Consider the following 23407-nt stretch of genomic DNA (forward strand, 5'->3'; position numbering starts at 1 on the left):
ATATCAAGAAATAGAAATGATAATTAATAAACAGGGTAGAAAAAATTGATTGCAATTATCTCAGAAACAGAGAAATACCAGGAAGTTAAAAAGAGTTTTGAAACTTCATTCCCTTTAACATCAATTACAACCCTATCAAGCGGCGGGGGGGAAGACCAATTACAACAATAGTTGAGTTAGCTATATAGTATTTACACATTGTGATAAAGCAAAATTTTTCTAATAACAATCCTATTTCATGATCATAGATGCCTTTGCTTCTTATAAAAAAGTTTCTTCGCCAAGAACAAGGTTTGATCATGTCAGACCTGGTTGAACGGCAAACGCCATCTAACCATCCTATTTTTTGTATTCTTGATGATTTCCACATGATGAAACAAACATCCTTCAATTCCACGAAACAAGAAGAAGAAAAGGAAATGCACAATGCAGGAAGAAATTGCAGAAGCATGTGTCTTCTGTATCTTCACATCATCCTGTTCAAAGGGATTCTATTGCCCGGATGAGCAGGAACTCTTTCTATAGGAGAAATTACCTGTGGCATCGTCATTCCAACTGAAACAATGATCTCTGCATCCAAGTAAAAAGTAAGTCAATATCGGGGAAAGGACCTTTGATGGCAGAAATAAATTAAGCCATCAGCTGCAAGAAACTCTAAGAAAGATCTAAAACTGCAAGGTATTCATGCAGGCATGATCAGGCTCACCAATTATCCGGTCAAATAAATAAATTTCAATAATTAGACACCTTCTACAATGTCAAATCATCTAACAGTTTCCCTCTGGTCACAAACCAGGAACAACTTAAAAGAAATAAGCTTCTCACAATTCCACCTTGTTATTGCTCTCTCTCTGTCTCTCGTTTCATTTTTTGTCGTTGGCAGTGAGCACTAACAGGTGCCAGCTGCCCAAATTTACATCATCATACAAGAAAAATAATAAGGACCTTACTAAAACATCGTTTTTGGTTAAAACGTTCCATCAAGAAAAGCAGCAACCAAAACATATTGCCAGAATGTCCAATGCATTAAAAATAATACCAAATTTCATGGAATGTAAAACACAAGGTATTGAAGCAGTAAACATAACACAAAAAACTTTACAGTTTAACACGTCCAAGTGTTAAAGACTTCATGCCGCAGCAGGAACAACAGGTGAAAATCTCCAGTAGCACAATTGAGAGGTTCACCCTATAAAGATGACTAGTATTTCCTTCTCACATATTTGCTAACTAGTCCAATATTTCCAAACATTTTATGTACATTTCAAGCTATAGTTTCATTTGATAATTGATCAGCCAAAAAATAAAATCCAGAAAAAATCAGCTTGAAGCATTCAGACAACAGAACAGAAAACAGAAGTTTTGTCTTGAACATCAAAAGCTTTGCAATGAGAACAAAGAAATGAAAAAGTAATTAGCAAGGAAAAACAGACCTATTCCTTCTCGAACAGACAAATTTGGCCTTATGATCTCCTCAGAGTTGACCAGAAATATATCACCAATGTATAAATGGTTTGTTGGAACATAAACGCTGCACAACTCTTCATCTCCATGGTCCCTCTGGAATCAACCAGTCAATAATCAAATAAACAAGAAACTTAAACAGAAGCAAACAATGGCAAATCACATTATCTCTGTGTATACATATTTTAATTCTGTTATTTAAATTTCAAAAGAAGTTATTGGATCTACCTGATATTGCAAAATGACAACTGCTCATGCAGGGCCATAAACATATCCCATTGTTATATGTTTAATTGTCTTGCAAAATCTTTGTATGCCATTTTTAACCTCTTTTTCAAATTCAACAACATCCATAAGCATTTGAATGCATGATTCAGCTCATTCATCAACCAAAAAGGAGATACAATTTTACTTTACAAATGAATCCAAACAATGTGGTGGCCATATTAAAGAAATTTGTTATTTACAAACGAGCACAGTGCATTCCCATTCCAATTTGAGCAATGCTATATTTAATTAGTTGGGATACTTAGTTTGTATCCCAACTGATGCGTCACTAATAGAAATTCACTATTTGAATTAAAGATGATAAGGCTTAATAATTATCTATTACTTGAACCAATCAGCTAGTGACACATCATTTGCCACATCTATTAGGATATAGATTAAGTATCCCAACTAAGTAGGTATAACATTATCGTTTCCAATTAAGGACCACCAAGAAAATATCTGGCACAGAATTGTTGGAAACCATCATGATCATTAACTGGCGATTTTTCAGGTCCTCTTAACCTGGTTCAGGCAGCACAATGTCAAGTACAGAAATCAACTTGCACAAGTAGAGTATCTACCTGAAGGACAACAGATGATGTTATAAAACCAAAAGCATATTCACCAAGACGAGGATGACGGATAATTGCAACTTCTTTAAAAGCAGAGGTGTTTTGGTCTGCATGAGAAAAGAGGGAATCGATTACTGAATTAAACAGAAAATAAAAAGTTATATCATCAATCCCTGAATCTCTTTCAGTGTCCAATCAATCCCTGAATCTCTTTCAGTGTCCAAGATATACATAAGCAAGAATCCTGGGAAAAGCGTTCAAACACACGCAATGATAGGATGTAACAACTAAATCAGTTGACCCAAAAAAGCTGGTATTACCTGGAGAAATAGCTGCACTAATTTGTTTAGAGGCTGAATATATGTGCTTCATAAAGGGCAACCGCTTTATAAACCACTCCCCGAGCCAGAACACAGTGGCACCCAGCCATGACGAAGCAAATACACCAACAAAGAATATGAAAAGGATAGATGTTAGAAACCCAAGGCCTGCACAAGACAACAATATGAACACAAGAAGTGATATAATATCAATGAGAAAAGAGGTGCAAGATCCATTGAGACCCCCAAGGATCTCAAAAAAACAGGAAATATACGCAAAGGAAACAGAACTGGAATCAACTAAGCCTAGACATCAGAGCAGGAAGAACGCTCAATTGGTGTTTTAAACTCTTACCAAATATTTCCACTCCAAGCCTTGCATAAATTGGACTGAAGAAACTGTCAACAAACTCAATGAACCACCATGTGACTAAAAATGTAACAGCAACTGGAAAGAGAACCACACTGCAATTTAACCATTGAAATTATGAAAAACTAAAAGAACATAGAAGTAAAACAAAATACCAACCAAATAAATAAATCTCTTAATAAAATTTTTTACCATCCAGTCATAAACTTCTTGGAGACCCAACTCTGCAGGACAGCATAGCAAGCCTAGCCAAATACAAATGCAACATGTTAATTATGCGTGACATGAAAATAATTAATTAGCATAATATGTTTCGAGTTCGATAATGTACTACAGAATAGATTATACAAGCAGAACCCTTTTTCCCCCTAGCATGACACATCATCCAACAGTTTATATATTTAACCACGACATTTGCAGCAACAAACATACGGCTGGTGTCCGCCATTCCTCAGTGCACAGTGATGACGTAGAATGTTTTCTGAATAGTAATGCTACACATAGAAACTACATACACAAACTCATCAAAACAAGCTAATGTGGTATTCTGATTGCAAGAGCGAAAAAAATACTTTTTCGCTCTTCCAATCACTTTATATCATGCTAGTTGTGCGATATTACTCTTGATTTTGCATCTTTCAGATTAAATGCAACACCAAAGACCCCAAGAAAATAGCTAAGCTCCATTTCTTGAAACTTAAGGTTTCATCAGTTGCACATAACATTCTTCGAATTATTAGAGGCACAAAATTTAATTGAATGCAAAAGTACCAAAACTTCAATCCACTGTTTTTCTTACAACATAGCTAAAGCACGTTCTATTGGTTAACATATTACAAATAAGCTAAAGATTCAACTAATTCAGCATTGCAAGTACCAGGTAAGCATAGTTAGTTTCGAATAAATAAACTACTTCTTGATTAAGAAAATAATGAAGTGTAGTTTACCAAAAATAAATAAATAATTGGAGTAAAATAATAATTAAAAAGAAAAAAGATATACCTTGCGAGTGGAAGAATTGGGGGAGTGAGGAGGAGATTTAGGAACATCTTCGGGATCATGAGGAGTGAGTCCTTGACTCAGTGAACTCGACGTGGATTCTTTTTCTTCTGCCATTTCAATTTCAAAAACGAGAGATTTCAGTTACCGTAACTAAATCTACCCCGCGCCGCAGGTCAAGTCTTTTCTCTTGCTGATTCTCTTCGATGGAGGTTGACCAAAAAAAAAAAAATTCGAGGCCAGTATTGTTTGGCAGCGTGCTCGATTCTATTCCACTCTTCGATAGAATAGAATTCTACACCAATTTGTGCAGTGTTGGTGCAGTCATTCTCACATCGAATTCGTGCAACATATTCAAGTTTCGTATATTTTTGTAATTAAACAGCTTTGGAGGTACCTACAAATAAAAAATCCATCTCTTCTACTAGCTACATTTTTCAGGTCTTCGGCTTATTACATATTCGGCCTGAAAGATTTGGATATTAGTAAATACGAGTCCAAATGCTTTCAAAATATGATAGATACCTTGACTTGGGAGAAAATGCACAGATCCGGCCCGTATTATTATCATCAAAGGCCGAAAATGAGCCCAGCCTTCGGCGTAGGGCTAGCCAGTCCATTTTACACCGAAAATGGCGCGCACTTGGGCCCGACCTTCAGCCACCAATCTTCAGTTTACACGTTGGCGGGAATCTTCTAAATAAAAGAGGATCAAAAATAAAACATAAAAGAAATTATAGTGATGAAATTCAAATTCAAACCTTGGCTCCCTTCTCCGGCAATTTTATCATTGCTATAAACAAACCCCCATTACCTGTTCGTAGAAAAGCCCGACAAAGATACGGTTACGCAAAAATGTATGTCATAAAGAGAGATGGGCGCAAAGAACCGGTGCGTTTCGACAAGATCACGGCTCGCTTAAAGAAGCTGAGTTACGGGCTGAGTAAAGAGCACTGTGACCCCGTGCTTGTGGCTCAAAAAGTTTGTGCCGGTGTGTACAAAGGAGTTACCACTACACAGCTTGATGAGTTAACTGCTGAGACTGCTGCTGCAATGACCGTCAACCATCCTGATTATGCCTTGGTTTGTGATATAGTTTATGAGTTTGTTTAAGAACTTGTTCGGGATTGAGGTGATATAGTTTAAAAGCTATAGTTGTTATAGAAAAAAATGTAACTATGAAATAAAAGTTAATAATATATAATAAATATAATTTTTAAATAATAATTTTGATAAAGTTATTAAAGATATAATAAATTTTTAATCGTATAACTAAAAAATTATATTAACATAATTTTTAAGTTACAGAATATAGTATTTACGAACACTTTACTGCTATAGATTTTAAGTTACAGCTGCTTAACCTCAATCCCATGTGCATCCTAAGTTTTGTGGGTATGTTTGTAAGTGTGTTGATTCCGCTTATTTTCAAACTACAAAAATAAAAGTATTTGGTAATCACTGGTCCACTTATACTCAAAAACTAGTAATTCCATTTCACACTTATTTATGGAATTGGTTTCATGGTTACATTGTTTGTTATTGAGTTTGAAATATTCGATTCCATGGGTTTGGTTTGACTTGATTATTTGATAATGTAATGCAGTTGGCTGGAAGAGTTTCTGTTTCGAATCTGCATAAGATCACAAAGAATTCATTTTCAGAGACGTATGTATATAATGTTCTTGGTTCTATGAGTAACTTGATTTTGAAGTAAATGGTTGTGATCTGATAACCTAGTGATTTAACATGGATGGAAAATGCAGGATCAAAGACATGTATAACTATTATAATAAAAGGTCTGGGAAGAAGGCTTCCCTTGTTGCTGATGACGTTTATGAGATAATAATGAAGGTAATTAACATGTTGACTTTGTTTTATTTTTCATTTAAGAGTGAAGATCTGTTGACAAAGCTCTCTATCTTATACTTCTGCCCACCATTACTTAAATCAGTTTATAAGATTCAATCAGGTTTACTTAATTGAAAAATTGGGTATCTGTCCATTGAAATACAAGCTATGTGATCTGTGGCTTATAAAGCTTATTATGGTAAGATTTAATATTAAGTTGGAGTTCAGGATCTTTATAACTATACTTACAGTCTTTGAAGAGTAAATGGAAGAGTGAAAGCTTAATATCTTTTTTTCATTGGTTAATAGGGAAAAAATGTTCTGATAGTTATTTTAAGATTTTATACTTCCCAAGATGCTTTATGTCTTTCTCTGTCTTTGGTAACATGCAATAGTCCATTGGAGATTGGAATTAACTGGAATTACACCAAGCCCTAATTTTAGTGATGAAGCAAAACTCCAATTCCAATCCTACTGCCAAATTCGAAGTCAGCCTCAGCTGAATTATGTGATAAGTAACTTTTGAACCGTTGCTCTTTATTGGTTCCAGAATGCTGCATGCCTGGATGGTGCGATCATCTACGACAGAGATTTTGACTTTGATTATTTTGGCTTCAAAACCCTTGAGAGGTCGTACCTTTTGAAGATGGACAGTAGAGTTGTAGAAAGGCCACAACACATGTTGATGAGGGTTTCTGTTGGTATTCACAAAGATGACACTGATTCTGCTCTGAAAACATACCATTTGATGTCTCAGCATTGGTTCACTCATGCTACTCCAACCCTTTTCAATGCAGGCACTCCACAGCCCCAGGTATGATACATTTTTCTTTGTTTTTATTTGCAATTCAAGTTACCATACCCATCTTTTGAGTATTTACCCTTTTGGTTCTTTCATTCTCTCCATATGTCTTGGGTGCTATGGCAGTTAAGTAGCTGCTTTCTTTTGTGCATGAAAGATGACAGCATTGAAGGCATATATGATACCCTGAAGAAGTGTGCTATCATAAGCAAATCAGCTGGAGGAATTGGTCTCTCCATTCATAATATCCGTGCCTCAGGCAGTTACATCCATGGAACAAATGGATCTTCCAATGGCATTGTCCCGATGCTCCAAGTGTTTAATGACACTGCTCGATATGTTGATCAAGGGGGAGGCAAGAGGAAGGGTACTTCCACAATGTTGAGAACTCTTTTGTCCATTCTTTGCTTTCTATCATGTATATAAATATGTATGTGCATTGTGTTAATAAGTCCTTTCATCAGCGCAATTTTCTTTATTGGCTTTTTTTTTTTTTTTTTTTTTCAATTTAGTAGGCAGTTCACAGGGTGCCTACACATTATGAGATGAACGAATTATTTACCATTTCAGGTGCTTTTGCTATATATTTGGAGCCATGGCATGCTGATATTTTCGAGTTTCTAGACCTTAGAAAGAACCAAGGAAAGGTATTGTTAGATGGCATCGTGGGGCTTAATTACATTAAAACAGTAACACTGCCTCTTTAATCTGCTATATTGTCCTTGATGTAGGCCATGCCTTATTTTGGGATTTCCTGAAATAGAATTTTTCTTTTACTCATATATGTTAAAATAATTTTCTTACACATTCAAATTATTAATTCTGTTAATAGGAAGAATGTCGGGCTCGTGATCTCTTTTATGCTCTCTGGGTTCCTGATCTCTTTATGGAAAGAGTCAGAGATGATGGAAAATGGTCCTTGTTTTGCCCTAGTGATGCTTCTGGTTTGGCTGATTCCTGGGGAATTGAATTTGAGCACTTGTATTCCCAGTATGAAGAAGAGGTAAACTTGACCATCAGCCCTTATGCGTTGAAGGCTTTTTTTTTTTCTTTAACTTTCTTTCGTTGCACCCAGATATGATAAAACAGTTGTCTGTCTTGTAACTTGCAATTAAATATTATTTTTTTCTGGAGGCAGGGTAGGGGAAAGATGGTCATCTCGGCTCGAAAACTTTGGTTTGAAATTTTAAATTCGCAGATTGAAACAGGAACTCCTTATATGCTTTTCAAGGTATTTACCAACTCAAATTTTTTCGTTTTCTTGTCCTCTGGGAAGACTTTTGATGCATTTTCTATGTCCAGGATTCCTGCAATAGGAAAAGTAACCAGCAGAATCTGGGTACAATCAAGTCATCGAACTTATGCACTGAGATTGTTGAGTTCTCAAGTCCTGAAGAAACTGCAGTTTGCAATCTGGCATCCATTGCTCTACCACGATATGTCAGAGAGAAGGTGGTCTTCCAAGCCTTACTAATTATTTCAGATAAATGATAGTTGTCCTTTATTATTTTGTTATTAAGCATTCTTCATTTGTTTGTTGTAGGGGGTTCCTGTGCAGTCAAATGTGTCCAAGCTGGTTGGAAGTAGAGATTCAAAGAACCGACTTTTTGATTTTGAAAGACTAGCTGAGGTTTGTGTTCTTGTGCCTGGAAAGCTTTATGCCTTTATTACAAGGTTTCATTTTTGTGGAAAGAAACACTAACAAGACCATATTATATATGTCTTTAATTAATAAAGCTTCCCTCATACTGTCAAGATTTTTTTTTTTTAAAAAAGACCATATTATATATGTGTTTGTATGAACTCTCCTTTCCAGCAGTTACCATCCAGAACTTGATTATTCTTACATATTTGGCATCCCATTTTAATTTCACTTTTTTCATTTGTTGGTTCAAAAGGTTACAAAAATAATTACCGAAAATCTAAACAAAATCATTGATGTCAATCACTACCCCATTGAAACTACAAGGAGGTCAAATTTACGACACAGACCAATTGGTATTGGCATTCAGGGTCTTGCTGATACCTTCATCTTGCTTGGCTTGCCATTTGAATCACCAGAGGTATTTCTTAGTTCAGATTAATTTATTTAATTTTTTCGAGGATGGTTTAGATCAATTTAATGTCCAACTATAGGCGCAACAGTTGAACAAAGACATTTTTGAGACCATATACTATCATGCATTGAAAGCTTCTGCTGAGTTGGCTGTTAAAGATGGCCCTTATGAGACATATTTCGGGAGTCCTATGAGCAAGGTATGTGTCTGAAGTTTTTACAGTGTTTGTGATTGTATTCCACGCTGAGCATATTTCTTTTTATGTTTTAACTTTGATGGGAATTGTTTATTGTTGACACAGACATGTAACTAGTATATGATGTGGCATTACCGATCCTTGTTTGTTAACACTTGTAAGATGCAGATTATGTGCCTGAGGCATAGTAAAGCTAGAAATGCAATAATGGATTTACCAACTGGAAATTTAACAATTATTCTCCTTGTAATTAATCAATTTACTTTTTATTTTTGTGAAGGGAATTCTTCAGGTGGACATGTGGAATATTACACCATCTGATCGCTGGGACTGGAGTTCTCTTAGAGAAATGATATCAAAGAATGGAGTGAGAAATTCCCTTCTTGTAGCACCCATGCCCACTGCTTCAACTAGCCAGATTCTTGGAAATAATGAATGTTTTGAGCCTTATACCTCAAACATATATACTCGCCGGGTTTTAAGGTTTGTTTTTCTTTATTCACCTGGTTCCTTTACAAGGATGGCTTTGCCACTTTCTTTCATGTATCTTTCTTTCTTTTCAGTGGTGAATTTATTGTAGTGAACAAACACCTCCTTAAAGATTTGACAGAGTTGGGTCTTTGGTCGCATGCTCTTAAAACCAAGATTATTTATGAAAATGGCTCAGTTTCAAAGATCTCTGAGATTCCAGAGGAGTTGAAAGCTATCTACAAGTACGGATATTTTTTTACTGTCTTGAGTCATACTTTTCACTATCCTGTAATGTAATTTTATAATGTTAAAGTGGACTGTTACACAATATCAGGACTGTCTGGGAAATTAAGCAAAAGACACTGGTTGACATGGCTGCTGATCGTGGTTGCTACATAGATCAGAGTCAGAGTCTAAATATTCACATGGAGCAGCCTGACCATGGGAAGCTAACTTCCCTTCATTTCTATGCTTGGTCCAAGGTATCAGCATTCATACAATAATTGAAGTCTAAAATTTGATATTATACAAAAATGTGTGTATTTATTGTATGATGTATGGTTACTACCCACTTTGGCAATTAAGCTGTAAATTATGGCTCTGAGTTGCTGCTGCAATGGCACTGGGATATATCTGAAGCATTATGGTGATTTTTCTATTGATCTATTATTACACTTGTTGGTGAACCGTTCCATATGATGCTCTGGCTGGATGTGATTAGTGCCTAAAAGAAACAAGGATGTCTGCCTTTTAATTATGAAAATTGAATTCAGGAATATCAGATTAGTTGTTCTTCTTCTATCGTTGGCATATGACTGACTGACTGACTGATTATTATTTCTCAACTGTTATGGCAGACAATTATAGTTGAATTTGAAACATTTGCATCTTTTAGTTCACAATCATTGTTCCAAGTAGGCAACATAAAGTACTAATGTAGAATAGGAACAGATTGAATTAGGAATCCAGAACATGTGATGAGGAAAATCATAAATATCGAAAGAATTTTTTAGTAGGATCTGTTCTTAGATATTCTTTAGGACTTCAGGACTTGTTTTTACATACTTTTAAAGCCTTTGATTACTTGTGATTTTATGATCACCTAATTTCAGTCTACACAGATTTGTTGAGTATTAGTCTTTCTTTACCGTAAATAAATATCTAGAGCTACAATATTCAGAACTCAAGTTTTACAAATGTTCTCTCACTTAACAAAATTCTCAAGTCCTCTATGGATTCCAATACTTTTCTACGAATGATAATATGCTACTGCTATGTCAATTGCTTCCTTTTTTTAATTTTCATATTGATATTTTTGTTTTGCTTTTTCCAACAGGGTATGAAAACAGGAATGTATTATCTGAGAACACGAGCTGCAGCCGATGCTATTAAATTCACAGTTGATACCTCTGTTCTCAATAACGTAACTGACCCTTTTCATTTTGCTCAAGAATGTCTTAGTGGCTAATTAGATTCCAGTCCATCTTGTAATTAACACTTTTGATGACAAATACTTAAATCGGTCATAAAAATATGATAAAATGATTGAAATTCTTAGTGTATCCTATTATTCCAGTACTGACTGCTCTCTCTCTCTCTCTCACTCTTTTCTTTTTCTTTTTTAATTTGTGCCTTGTAAGTTGTAATATTTAATTCTAAAGAATTAATTAGCACCTATTAAAAAATGAAGAAGAATTAATTACCAATATTGCAATATTTTGTATAACAAATGGAACATGTTTGACCCTCTGAATCAATGCTGCTTTTTTGGATAAATTTGTATAATTTCTAGACGTGAAACTCTGGTTGTTTTCTGGAAAACAGGAGAAAGCTAATCGAGCAGACAAAGATGTTGAAGCCAATCTCGCTCAGGTGGTATGTTCACTGAAGAATCAAGAAGAGTGCATGGCCTGTGGAAGTTAAGTCCTTTTGCATCATGTTTTAACATGGAGAATGAAGGGATTTTCACGGCCCAATGCTGATGACGTAGTATAAGTCAAGATCTTATCAATCTTGAGACTGCCTTAGTCTTGACAATTCTCATTCAGCAGCCGGGCCTGTAAGGGTCTGTAGTTGCTCAGTTAGTGATGAGTTTTGAATCTATATTCTTACCAAGTTTTCAGAACTGAAAACCTGCATGGAGTGTTATGTTGATAATGCATAAACAAGTACGCTCTTGTTAGCTGATGGTGGCATTATTTTATAATCACATGGAATTTGATTGGTTTTCTCATTATCTGATGCAGTTGACATGAGTCTGTACCTTTAGCCGTTGGTCTGGTTGCCTGGGCTGAACTGCTTAACTGTGCCTCTGATTTAGGTTTTTCGCAAAGCCTATTTCATGTCTGTTGGACAATTACTGAATAGTTCCCAATAGCGCTCAGGGACAGGCCTCAAATAATATCTCTCATTATTGGGCCTTGGTACAAACTTTACTATGTCTTCTAAAGTGGAAATGACGAATGACTAAATTTTTGTAGCGACTAGGCTTATTTTCTTTAGAAGAGGCTGGCAGGGTAATTGCTCGATGTTGTTACCTAGTGGTTCTTTGAGCTGGCTCCCACAGTTTACTTCCTCTCCACTCCCCCCCCCCCCCCCCCTCCCCCCCCCCCCACCACACATTGCAACGTGTTCATTTATCACTAGTAAATCATTTTTTTTAATGCTAGTGAATTGTATGAAAAGCATAATAAACACCATGAAATCTTGAAAAATCAAGACAAGAAAACTAGATTCTGAAGGTTTACCTAAAAGGAGTGGAATATTATGACTCAACTTTGATTTGTGCAGATGACTTTAACAAGGTTAGGTGAGGACAAAAATTAAAATATTCTTCTTTTGATTTTTTTGATCGGGGGTGAGAGTGAGAGATATCAGATATGGCTCCAGCTCCAGTGCTCCACCAGCTATATAATTTATTACTTCGAATAGACTTTCAGCCGATAAAAATGTTTTTGTTGATTTTTTTCAGTCTGCAGAGTCTACTCAGCATCTGCTGCCTGTGAATTTTTAGCTTTTAGTGTTTATCATCTTCTAAATTAGTTGGGTGACAAACGTGCTTTTGGTATCCAATGATTGGGGATATATATCTGGCTATCTGCTACTGTAATTGATGGAACGAATGCAGATTGTGGGGAATGATTTGATGGTGATAGCAAGTGAAGTGAATCAAAAGATTTTTTAGCCGCAATTTGCAAACCGTCCATGGAATATTATACGAGGCCTTTGTAGAATCATTTTCTCATGTAACATCACCTTTGTGGAGCCGAAGCCATTCTAAGTCAAAGATGAAACCGATGTTATGCGGACCATTTCTAGATATCATTCTTACAACTAGGGTTGAGAGGAAATATTTTGTAGGTTGATTCTTTTAAGGGGTAGGTTGATTCTTTTAAGGGGTTATTGTACTTTGCTTAATATTACTTCATTTATCAAATAATACGTTCTTAATTTCTTAGTCGCGTGAAAAAAGCAAGCTTTTGCCATCAAATCTTTTGACTTAAGTATACCTTGTTCTTAATCCGTGATTATCATGAAGTGTTGAAGTTATCTTTAGTCTAAGCTAGATGCTTTTTCACTGTACTTACGGTAAACAATATCACATTTTAAGCTGCATATATGACTTTTCATTTGCCCACATGATAGAAGACTTGGAGTTATTATGCTGAAAATGGAGACTGACTATGAGTTGGAATTGGGGATGACAATGGGGAGGGGAGGGCAGGAGATCAATATCCTCGTACTCATTTATAATATTTTGTTTTTATCCCATTACTTTGTTTATCCCATTTAAAATTGCTTGAGGGTAAGGAATGAGGATCCCTGAATAATAAAAGGAGACCCTCAAAAGTACTTGATCCATGAATAATTGATACTTTTATTTTTTGAACTTGATATGATCATATTAAAATAAAGGGAGAATGCATGTTTTATCCCTAATGAATGTCAAATTTAGCATTTATATCCCTATTAGATTTTTAATTACTCGTTTCATCCCTTGGGATAAGAAATAACATATTAGGGGTGTTTATAATCCAATCTGATCCACTCAATCCGTTTGATCTACAAAAATCTGATCTATAGATTGGTGAATTAGATTGGATTGAAAATTTAAAAATCTGCAGTCGATGGATTGGATATGGATTTATTTCTGTAAAGCTGCAAAAATCCGCAAATCCGCAAAAAAATAAAATTTATTTAATTAAAAAATAAAACTTGTAAATGTTGTGTTACTATTTATTAATAAATAAATAAGTTAAAATGTAGTTACATTAAAATTATACATATATTATCCAATAATAATATATAATAAACATAATTAAATAAACAAATATACCTTTCTAAACAATTAATTTTAGTTGATTTTCATATATTGATTTAAACAAATGAGATTTTTTTTTCACTGTAATATATTTCGAGACTTTGATTGTATTATTCTAACTTTATTTAAACACTTAATTTATTAAATCTTATTCAATTTTGAATTTGTCGGTAGTAAAATTATTTTTATATTAGATTTTTTTATTTAATTAGTTCGTAGAATGAACAAAATTAAAATTTTTAATCAACAAACCAATCCACAAAATGGTGGATTGGATATAAATTGATTCAAATCTGCATACGTATGGATTGGATTTAGATTGAATTTTTCAATCCGTGAATTGGATTGGATTGAAAATTTACAATCCTCAAAATCATGGATCGGATATAAATTGATGTTCAATCCGCAAAATCCGATCCGCGAACACCCCTATAACATATAAAGTTAATTTTTTTTTTCATTTACTATTCTACTTCTCCTTAGAGGATTTATGACATTTCCACCAAAATTAAAGAGAAGATACAAAGGATTAGTCATACATAATTACCAAAAAAGTGCTTACATTTTTCCCTTTTTTTTTTATAATCCCAATAATTTGAATGCCTATTTTTCCCTTATTTTCATAATTAATATTTTTTATATCTTTTGACCAGAGGGATGAAACAAGTAATTAAAAATTTTGTAGGGATGTAAGTAATAAATATAACATCTATCAGGGGTGAAATATACATTTTCCCTAAAATAAAAGTATGAAATCTTTTTACCAACACAAAAACATCAAAACAAACTAAGGCAATTAAAATCATTTTAATCAAATCTAAGTCAATATCATAAAAATTTACAAGATAATTTATGAAATAGAGCTTCAAAGTTGAACACATCCATAAAAGTTACATGATATAAATCATCAACAAAGTTATTGTCGTCAATCTTCAAGTATTCATATTAGTTGTTATCTATATTTTTTATAAATGTTATAATATTTGTTATTTACATCATGTTGTTACAATCTAAATACAGTTACAAATTAAATATTAAATGTATTTAATAAAATTTTTGGAAGAAATACAATAAAAACTAAAAATAGAAATGACAAAATAAGAAGGAGATGGAAATTTCAATGAATCACCGTTTCCTTTTGAATAAGATGTTGAGTATTAAATTATCTTTGTTTCTTCGCGGAATAAGAGATAGAGAATAAAATAGTCTCCATATTCTCCCCCAAACACGAAAAATCCCTCCGGACCCCATCTTGATAAGAATATCTACCATCCTTAATTGGAATTATCATTGAGATCTGAAAATCCTTTTAAACAATTACTTTCCCCTCAAATCGTGTTTATCATTGGCCGCAAATGGTTAGATATCTTTGACATTCATTTTACATGATTTTCTAAAGAGAGAATTTTTCCCTTTTCCCCTCTGAGACATTGGAAATCTTTGAAATTTCATTTTCTATATGCAAATGATATCCATTGCATATAAAAAAATCTCATGCATCTTAGAAAGTTTCTTTCCAGAACAAACTCAGGCACCAAGCCAACGGAGTCTACAGCTTTCTAGGTTCTTAATGTTTTATCAAAACATTTTTGCTTTACGAGAGAGAGAGAGAGCTGTTCTACTTGAATGACTGTAATTTTTAACTCATTAGAATTCTTTCCTCTCCCACCCTGCTCAAAAATTGCTTTTTACTCATTGATGGATAGTTTAGTCCATTTCGAAATGGGACAATATCTTCATATCTTACACAAAGTTTTAGAACTATATGACATTTGTAAGACCAATGTTCTAGTAAGAATCTAAGTCACGCATCACATAAACGAAGCATGCGTTACACTGTTATAGATTTAAAAGACTTGTATTGTATATCCGCGCAAATTGTGAAAGAATTAAGACGACTTAATTATAACAATAAAAAGGAAAAAAAAAAAAAAGATTTGTAACCGACAGCGAGAGAGATTGTACCCCTGAATGGTTTGAAAGGCAGCCCTACCCTTATGTGTGTCGCCCATGTTTGTTATTATTATTAATTATGTCATGGTGATTTCAAAATCACCAAGTTCCGAGTGAAACACAGCAGTTGACTTCACCTTTTCATAAAGAAAAATCTCATTTCTCTTTTTCTTTTTTGTCCAAACGAATACGATAAAAATATTCATATTCTTTGATAAGTTTGGTCCCAATGCATTGCACTGAGAAATCAAGGCAAATAGAATTCTCAAAATCAATTGTTTTATTTCTTTTTTTTTTTTCGGAATTCATGCGCTATCTACGGCGTGAAGAAGTTTTTCAACTTTTGACGCCAATAATGCATGTCACTAATAAAAAAAAAAAACTTTTTAAAATAATTATTTGCAATAGTTTGATTTTACGAGAATGTTTACTAAATTCAGCATATTGACTGTGAGAATAGATAGAAAAGATTTGCCACTTACAAGGATGCGGTTGTTGAACCGAAGTGGGGCTTGGGTGGGTGACGCTCTATCTTTACTCTCATTGTGTGAAAACACTTTCATCATTTTTGTTACAACTTTTTTCAATTTCTTTCCCAATTAATCCCATATCTTATTGAAAATATGATTTTTGTAATTAAGGGCTATAAGGAAGTCGCCTACCCTTGTCCCTTGGTTTAAATATATTTTGGGTAATTTTTTTTTGCATCATTCGTTGGAACATTTACCTTTTTCCCCCACTTTTTTTGTGTGCGCTTCTATTTCAATCTTGAGGTGAGCATGAAAGGCAAGTCTTATCATTATGAAAGATACATCATATTTGAAGTTTTTAACAAGATCACATGATGAGGACAAAGTTGAAAGATTTATTTGTCTTTATGGTTATGTAAGGCCAAGTCATATTCAAATTTTCATTACCAAGACAAATCATCCATGATGTTGAAGTATTCAAGATTATCTTCCCAATTTTCAGTTAAGTTGCCGTGTTGTTTTTTGTCTTCTTCTATAAGCTGCCTTGGCCGTCCCATGTTCAAGTAATTTCTTTTTGGCAACTGGATATAGATAAATTTTATTTGGGGTTAATTTGTAGCTTGAGAGATCAATTGAAAATTATATTTTCTTTGTATAATTTCACTTGATAATTGGAAAAAGGGAAAATCACGGTCTAAATAATTTTTGCGACGCTTGTATGTTTCAGCCTTTTGATAGAAAAAGTCAACTACAGTAGCTAAGTCAAGATTAAAACAGTAGAATTGTTGAACGGAAATTCGGAAATAATTTTTGCGACGCTTGCTTGTTTAAGCCTTTGATAGAACAAGTCAACTACGGTAGCTAAGTCAAAGATTAAAACAGTAGAATTAATGAATGGAAATTCTGAAATAAATGTACAAGTCAACAGGAAATTAGAAAAGATTTCCACACTACATGAATAATTTCCTATTTATTTTTATCCTTAAAAAATGATTTTAACTAATACAATCAATTAATCAAATGCTGTAAAAAAAAATCGCTTTAATCATCTAACAATTGTTTTTATACTAACGCAAATACACTCGTTGCCTTTTTAATCTCGTAATTACTTTAATCAAATTACTAGATGGGTTGTTGCGATTATTGTTTTTGAACCTTGCGTATAATATTTTACAAGAAGTTATGTTCAATTATTCCAAAAGAGGTGTAACTGAGCTCAATGGGAAAAGAACAATTGTTTTTTTTTTTTTTGTACTTTTTATGAGATTATTTTGTAATTAGAAAAGACATTGATATTGAAAGGTAAATGATGGTATGCAATGAACTTGAACAAAAAAAGTAACTAAGAGCAACTAAAATGCTTAATTATCTTAAGCACGAGGCTCCTTTGGTGATCTTTATTATTAGGATTTTTTTTTTTAATTTGGCTCTTAAATCTTTCTTTTTGTTTGCTTCTTACTTTCTCTCTTTACTTTTTCTTTAGTGAAGCCAAAAGGACATAGACGCAATGCACGCTCAAGAATAAAATGGTCTCTCATAGTATTTTCAAATTTGAAAGTCCCATCTCCACGATCAATCAAAAAAGAGGATAAGATTTTATTTGGTTATTTTATCTTTAAATTTGACAAGACCTAATGTAATATTATACTTTTTTTTGAATTAATAAAAATTGACTAAACCAACTTCCTTGTAGGTTACACCATTAAAGTAAATGACAGAAATAATTAAAAATTTGGATCAAGCTTTTAAGTTAAAACATTGCCACTTGAGAAGAAAATTTCATAAAGTTTGAGGTACGAAATAATTAAAAGTCAATCGACAATAGTTTTTATATTCCTATTTTAAAACAATAATATTAGAGATCGTGAATATTTGAATTTGAATATTACATATATTGATTTGTTTGATGTTGAATTTTATAACTTGTGAAGTTATTATTCTATAATTTAATCGATAAATGTCCTCTAATAGATAAATATCACGTCAATTAAATTTCAAATATTAAGATCCTTAATGTTTACTCTTTTTCTTTTAATTAGTTGAAAGTTTATTTGTATTTAGTTTTAGAGTAAATGTTCATGAAAATAGAATATGGGAAATTCATGTATCTAGTTGCTTACCATCTTTATGCTTGTGTTACAAGAAATTATGTCATTGTTGTTCACATTTATTTTACAAAGAACTTGGAGAAGCCAAAAAAAGAATGGAATGTTACTTTAAAAAAAAAAAAACAAATTATTTGATGGAATTTAAAACTGAAAATTAAGATAAAAAAATGAATTAACAACTAGAATCTTATTATTCAAGTACTAAAGAAAATGCTTTCATTGGGTAGGGTTCCAATATCCATCTTTTAATAATGATCACAAATAAAGCAAGTATTAATGGAGCAATGTTTGTACATTCGTGCAATTTTTTTTTTTTAACTTTTCGAGACATTGAACCTGACCATCTTATGGCAATTTCAGTCACAAAAAAAACGCACGAGAAAAATTTCCTCCTCTTTTAGTTAACCTTTAACTTGATAGATATTCATTAACAATCATTGATCATTTTCACTAGAATAGAGGTTTCATCTTTTAATTAATATTGTGCTTTGGTTGCATTAACTTTAATTTGCCGACAACAAGTATTTAGACATGTGGCAAATTTCAATTGTTATTTGCTTCCCACTTAATTTTTGAGTCCAATAAAATGAGCTCTTATATTATAATGAATCCACAGGAACCACATCTCTTTTAGTCTTATTTGGTCTTCTTAAATCTATGCTAAGGTTATATGATTAGTTTACGAAAAGATTTCAGTTGAAGTATGTAATTTGAAGATGATTACACATATTCAAAATTTTAGATTCAATCCTCGACAATAAACAAATCAAAAGAAAAAAAATTAAATTTAAACTGTGTATAATTTGAACGTATTTAGTGATAAGATTTTATTAACTTTAAGATCATCTAACAATATTAATATTGTAGGATACAGTACTAAGGGTACGATAGTCAAAGCATAGGTATAAGAAAAATACTAACTGAAGATTTAAAATTAGGGGTGTCAAAAAAGCCTGTCCGGACCGGACCCGACCAATCCAATCTGGGCAAAATCTGGACCCAAATTTGAAATTCTCGGGTCCGGGTTCAACACCAAAAATCCAAAACCCGGACCAGACCCGGTTTTTTAATAAATTAAAAAATATATATAAATATATTATTCATAATTATATAATTATGAATTTATGATATGCGGGATGTTATTTAAATTTATTGTGTTGTTGAATTTAATTTATTATATATATATATATATATGAATTGAATGAGTTTAAGTTAGAAATTGGATGAATTTAGGTATTAGAAAGTAGATTGAAATAATTTTTATTTATCATTTGTGCAAAATTTGCATTGTTAGTATGTTATATATTTGTATTTGACTTTTTTTTTAAAGCATGAGATTGAATGAGTTTATTTGATTTTTTTAAAAAAATTTGCATTGTTAGAGAAATGAAAGAAAAAATTAAAGAAAAAAAAATTAAAGCTATCACATGCGGGTTTAGAAGTCCGGATCAAAACCCGGACCCGGAAGGTACCGGACTCGAGCCCGGACCACATCCAAAAAAATCAAATTTTAACTCGGGTCCAATCTTATATTTCACTCATCCGGTCCGGTTCCGGACAACACCAAAACCCAGACCGGACCGAATTTTGCCGAGCCTATTCAAAATCTGGTAACTTGGGAAAAAATTAAATTAAATTAAATTAAAATAATACAATAAAAAAATATTGTGAGTCGTCTTTTTCTAGCAAGAATTGAGTGGGGACGCTGCAATAATAAGACCAATGGGAACAAGGAACGAGCTGCTGCTTTCCGAACTTCGATAAACTCCATCTCTTTCAAAAGTCAGTCGACAAAATGTTTCCAAAGATGAAAACTATAATAAATTTAAGCTTATTTATTTATTTTTGATGATGTTAAGGGATAACAGTTGACAAAGTAATATTAACATAGTGCACATTCGACTTAAAATAAGATTACCACTAAATATGATTCTTTAAGTAGATATAAAAAGGGGGGAAAAATTAAACTAATGAATCTCTTTTAGAATTTGTGTATATATATTCTATTAATAAGAGTTTTTTGACAGTCAAAAAAGAGTGGCTACCAACAACTTTTTATTTGCGATTACTTAACAGAAATGTTTTTATCAGGTACGAGAATTATTGACCAAATGCACACGTGAAATTATATTTTTTTCAATTTAATAATAATGAATGTAGAAAAAATGATAGTATAATTAAGATTTCTTCCATTTGAAAATGTTGAATTTGTTACTAGGTGAGATCACGTCCTAGAATAAGCTACAATGTTAATTGAGAGATTCATTGATTTTTCAAATTAAAACAGAGGGAGAAATAGATTACCAATTTAATGTTTTTCAAATAATCATAAACTTTCACGACGAGAGAGAGAGAGAGAGCATTGAAAATAAGCCAACTACTGTTGCTTTCGATCAGCTATAAATCATATTGCTTACAAATAAATAAATAAAATCCAAATCATCACGAAACTCGAGACTGTTCTCGTCACGGCATGATGCGCTTGGAATGGTTAGCAAAACAAAAAACCACGTGCGCAAATTTTTTGTGGATGAGAGGAGGAACCCATTTGAAATACTTTAAACAATATAATATGAACTCGCGGCATTATTACTACCTTAACGATCCTTTGAAGGAGTCCACTTGTTCTGAGATTTAATCCGGCGAGAAAAATATGGTTAATTAGCCCCTTTTTATAAAAAAATTCTGAGCAGTAAGCACGTTTTAACGGTACAAATTCTTTTACTGAAAAATTTAAAAAAAAATTGAAAAAAATTAAATGATAGGTTTGTAACTGATAATGACAAACGTGTGTCAATTTGTATCTAGAGTGTGGCTAAGTTACATCATATGCAACTTACCAAAACCTTGGTAGTTATATTACATTATATGCAACTTACCATGATCATTTTAGTTATGTTGCAAGAGTTTTGAGATCATATTAGACCTGTTTGGCTTCGGTATCCAACTGTTGAGGTGTATTATTTGGTAACGACTGTTGAGGTGCGATAGACTAATTGTTTTTTCTTTTTTTTAGTTATTATGACTTTATTTCATAATTACTGTAACTTGAAAACCAAAACACCTACTACCAAACATACCCTTATTTTTATGTCAAGATTTGTGATGATTTCATTTGAGCTACCATTGTTAATTCTTCAACAGAAAATTTTAATTTTGTTTATTCTTTTTCCTTTTACATTACTTGCTTTTTATGAAAATAAACGAATGAGATTTGTCCAATCATCATAGATAGAACAATATGTATATATGTGTGTGTAATATGATTCAGGATTTTAGACTTTTTTAAAACCCGAGAAAGTTATTACATCGGACTTCAAGAAAGTCCAGAATCTTATATTGAAAAATACTCATACACACACATATATCTAATACGAGATCCTTTATTTTATTAAAATAGGAGATAAATTAAAAGATAAGAAAAATATATATTCTAAGATAGTATATTGTATTTTATAATATATTAAAATATATATTTTTATTATTTTTTTTAAAATTATTTATTTTAATAAAATATAAAGTTCCTCATTGGAATATTACCCCTGCATACACACTCAACCGATTTATGATAATGGTTGAAGAGTTCTCTATCTCTTTATACCTTTTGTCAATATATACAAACGAGTTGTCGTTGTTAAAAGATTTGGAGTTATTTGCAACGTCTTACTGAAAACGATTTTTGGGGGTAAAAAAAAAGAGTAAAGTTTTTATTTACAATTTTAATTATTTTCTCACTGAAAAAAAAAATACAATTCCTTCCTCTTAAGAAATCTAAAAAAGTGGTATGAGTGGACTTGCGTCCACGTTTTTAGGCCACTTAATGGGACCCAAAAATTCCAACCCAATCTTCTATTTCATCATCATCTTTCTTCTTTTACCTTCTCCTTGCCACGTGTGGTCAGAAGAGTTGACCCAAGTCCATGTACGGTTGACAGCAGATCTTCCATACACATATAGAATAACTTAATAACGTTTAGATCCCTAGTCTTCTTTCTTTTATCCGAAAATATATACAGTTTGTCCATATCTATTAAATTCCCAAATTATGCATATAATATCTCATTTTCACAACTATGGTTGCATCTTTAATTTTCCCCCTTGAAATATCACATTACGGTCTATCGCAATTACAATTAAAAATATATAGTGACTAGTCTTAATTTGTATAATAATGATAATAAATAAATAAAAAATTAGATATGATCAAAAGAGAAATATTATTCTAATAAATTGTAGTTTTATATTTATCATATTTACAAGTTACAATTACTGGATATCGAAATATTCTTTATAAAGTTAGTAAAGAAAAAGGAGAACTATCCAACCAAGACCAAAAGGAGGTTCTCTAAGATCATGTTACTTGAAAAAAAAAAAGAAAAAAAAAGTACTTTAGTAATTTAACTCGGGTTCGTTAGGGACTTATTTAATATAAATGAATAAGCTATACTTCTCTTATATGACAAAAAGGAACTCAGGGGCTATAATGTTATTACTCAATCTAGATCACATCAAGCTTAATGCAGACAATCTCCACCGATTCATGAAACCAAATTTTTTTTTTTAAAAAAAAAAAATCCCACAATTTGGTCAACTTTTAAGTGTTAGACCTAGCGTGCTTTTGTTCAAATTAAAGCACAATTATGCAATTGGGGTTATTCACGGTTTGGCCAAACTCAAAGTCGGTTTTGTTTATAATTATTAGGTCAAAACTCAAAACAATATATCAGTTTTTATTTCATAAAATAAAATAAAAATAATTTTTGGGCTGACAGAGTCGTTTATTATGGGCCTCATGAGTGAAGTGACGACCTAGTAAATGAAGCTAATCCTCTCGTGTGCTTTTGAATTTGAAATATAAAAAAAGTGTATGCTCTGGGGATGGAATAGTTCCCTGCTTTTGGTCATTAATTGTTGAGTTGCCGGTGCATGTCATCAAATAAAGGAGACGTGTTTTGACCATATTTTATTAATATGCTAAGTGTTAATTTAACTTGTTATCAATTACAAATAGAATGATCTAAATAAATCTTACGTATTTCAAACGAAAAAAAAAACTATGAAATTGCCGATGCCGATAACTTATATTTGACTATTATAGGTAAAGTCAATATGAAAAGAAGCTAGTGGTTTCCTTCTTTCATATCTTAATTTTATTTGTCCTTTTTGGACTAAATCTAGAGAAC

At 32.5% G+C, this 23407-nt stretch overlaps 2 protein-coding genes across 3 annotated transcripts; one reads left to right on the forward strand and one right to left on the reverse strand.

The window, feature by feature from the left end:
* Window positions 1-85: 85 nt before the first annotated feature.
* Window positions 86-4203, reverse strand: LOC102621365 (protein LIKE COV 2). Its single transcript, XM_006473019.4, has 7 exons — window positions 3999-4203; window positions 3189-3241; window positions 2982-3091; window positions 2627-2794; window positions 2316-2413; window positions 1434-1560; window positions 86-570 (listed from the first exon to the last, which is right to left on the reverse strand). The coding sequence occupies exons 1-7, from the start codon at window positions 4110-4112 to the stop codon at window positions 467-469; spliced, it is 774 nt and encodes a 257-aa protein (XP_006473082.2). The 5' UTR covers window positions 4113-4203; the 3' UTR covers window positions 86-466.
* A 499-nt stretch (window positions 4204-4702) lies between these two features.
* Window positions 4703-11900, forward strand: LOC102621651 (ribonucleoside-diphosphate reductase large subunit-like). Of its 2 annotated transcripts, none has more exons than XM_025097076.2 (17): window positions 4703-5078; window positions 5602-5663; window positions 5762-5849; window positions 6397-6660; window positions 6775-7015; window positions 7219-7295; window positions 7481-7651; window positions 7787-7879; window positions 7951-8100; window positions 8192-8278; window positions 8547-8711; window positions 8785-8904; window positions 9182-9384; window positions 9465-9614; window positions 9707-9854; window positions 10709-10826; window positions 11213-11900. In XM_025097076.2, exons 1-17 carry the CDS (start codon window positions 4851-4853, stop codon window positions 11293-11295), a joined length of 2448 nt encoding a protein of 815 aa, XP_024952844.2. In that variant the 5' UTR covers window positions 4703-4850; the 3' UTR covers window positions 11296-11900. The 2 variants fall into 2 exon arrangements, with proteins under 2 accessions (XP_024952844.2, XP_006473083.2); XM_006473020.4 differs by having other exon boundaries at window positions 4704-5078; window positions 10709-10795; window positions 11197-11900.
* Window positions 11901-23407: the final 11507 nt, after the last annotated feature.

This window comes from Citrus sinensis, chromosome 5 (genome assembly GCF_022201045.2).
Source record: "Citrus sinensis cultivar Valencia sweet orange chromosome 5, DVS_A1.0, whole genome shotgun sequence".
In the NCBI taxonomy this organism is placed as follows: Eukaryota; Viridiplantae; Streptophyta; class Magnoliopsida; order Sapindales; family Rutaceae; genus Citrus; species Citrus sinensis.

Bases quoted from the DNA above. Each gene is read 5' to 3' on its own strand.
- LOC102621365 (XM_006473019.4), bottom strand. From the start codon at position 4,112: ATGGCAGAAGAAAAAGAATCCACGTCGAGTTCACTGAGTCAAGGACTC. The intron at 3,092-3,188 runs GTAAAAAATTTT...GTTAAATTGCAG, and splicing joins AAGAAGTTTATGACTGGATG to TGTGGTTCTCTTTCCAGTTG. The intron at 2,414-2,626 runs GTAATACCAGCT...TTTCTCATGCAG, and splicing joins TAGTGCAGCTATTTCTCCAG to ACCAAAACACCTCTGCTTTT.
- LOC102621651 (XM_025097076.2), top strand. From the start codon at position 4,851: ATGTATGTCATAAAGAGAGATGGGCGCAAAGAACCGGTGCGTTTCGAC. The intron at 5,664-5,761 runs GTATGTATATAA...TGGAAAATGCAG, and splicing joins AAGAATTCATTTTCAGAGAC to GATCAAAGACATGTATAACT. The intron at 9,855-10,708 runs GTATCAGCATTC...TTTTTCCAACAG, and splicing joins ATTTCTATGCTTGGTCCAAG to GGTATGAAAACAGGAATGTA.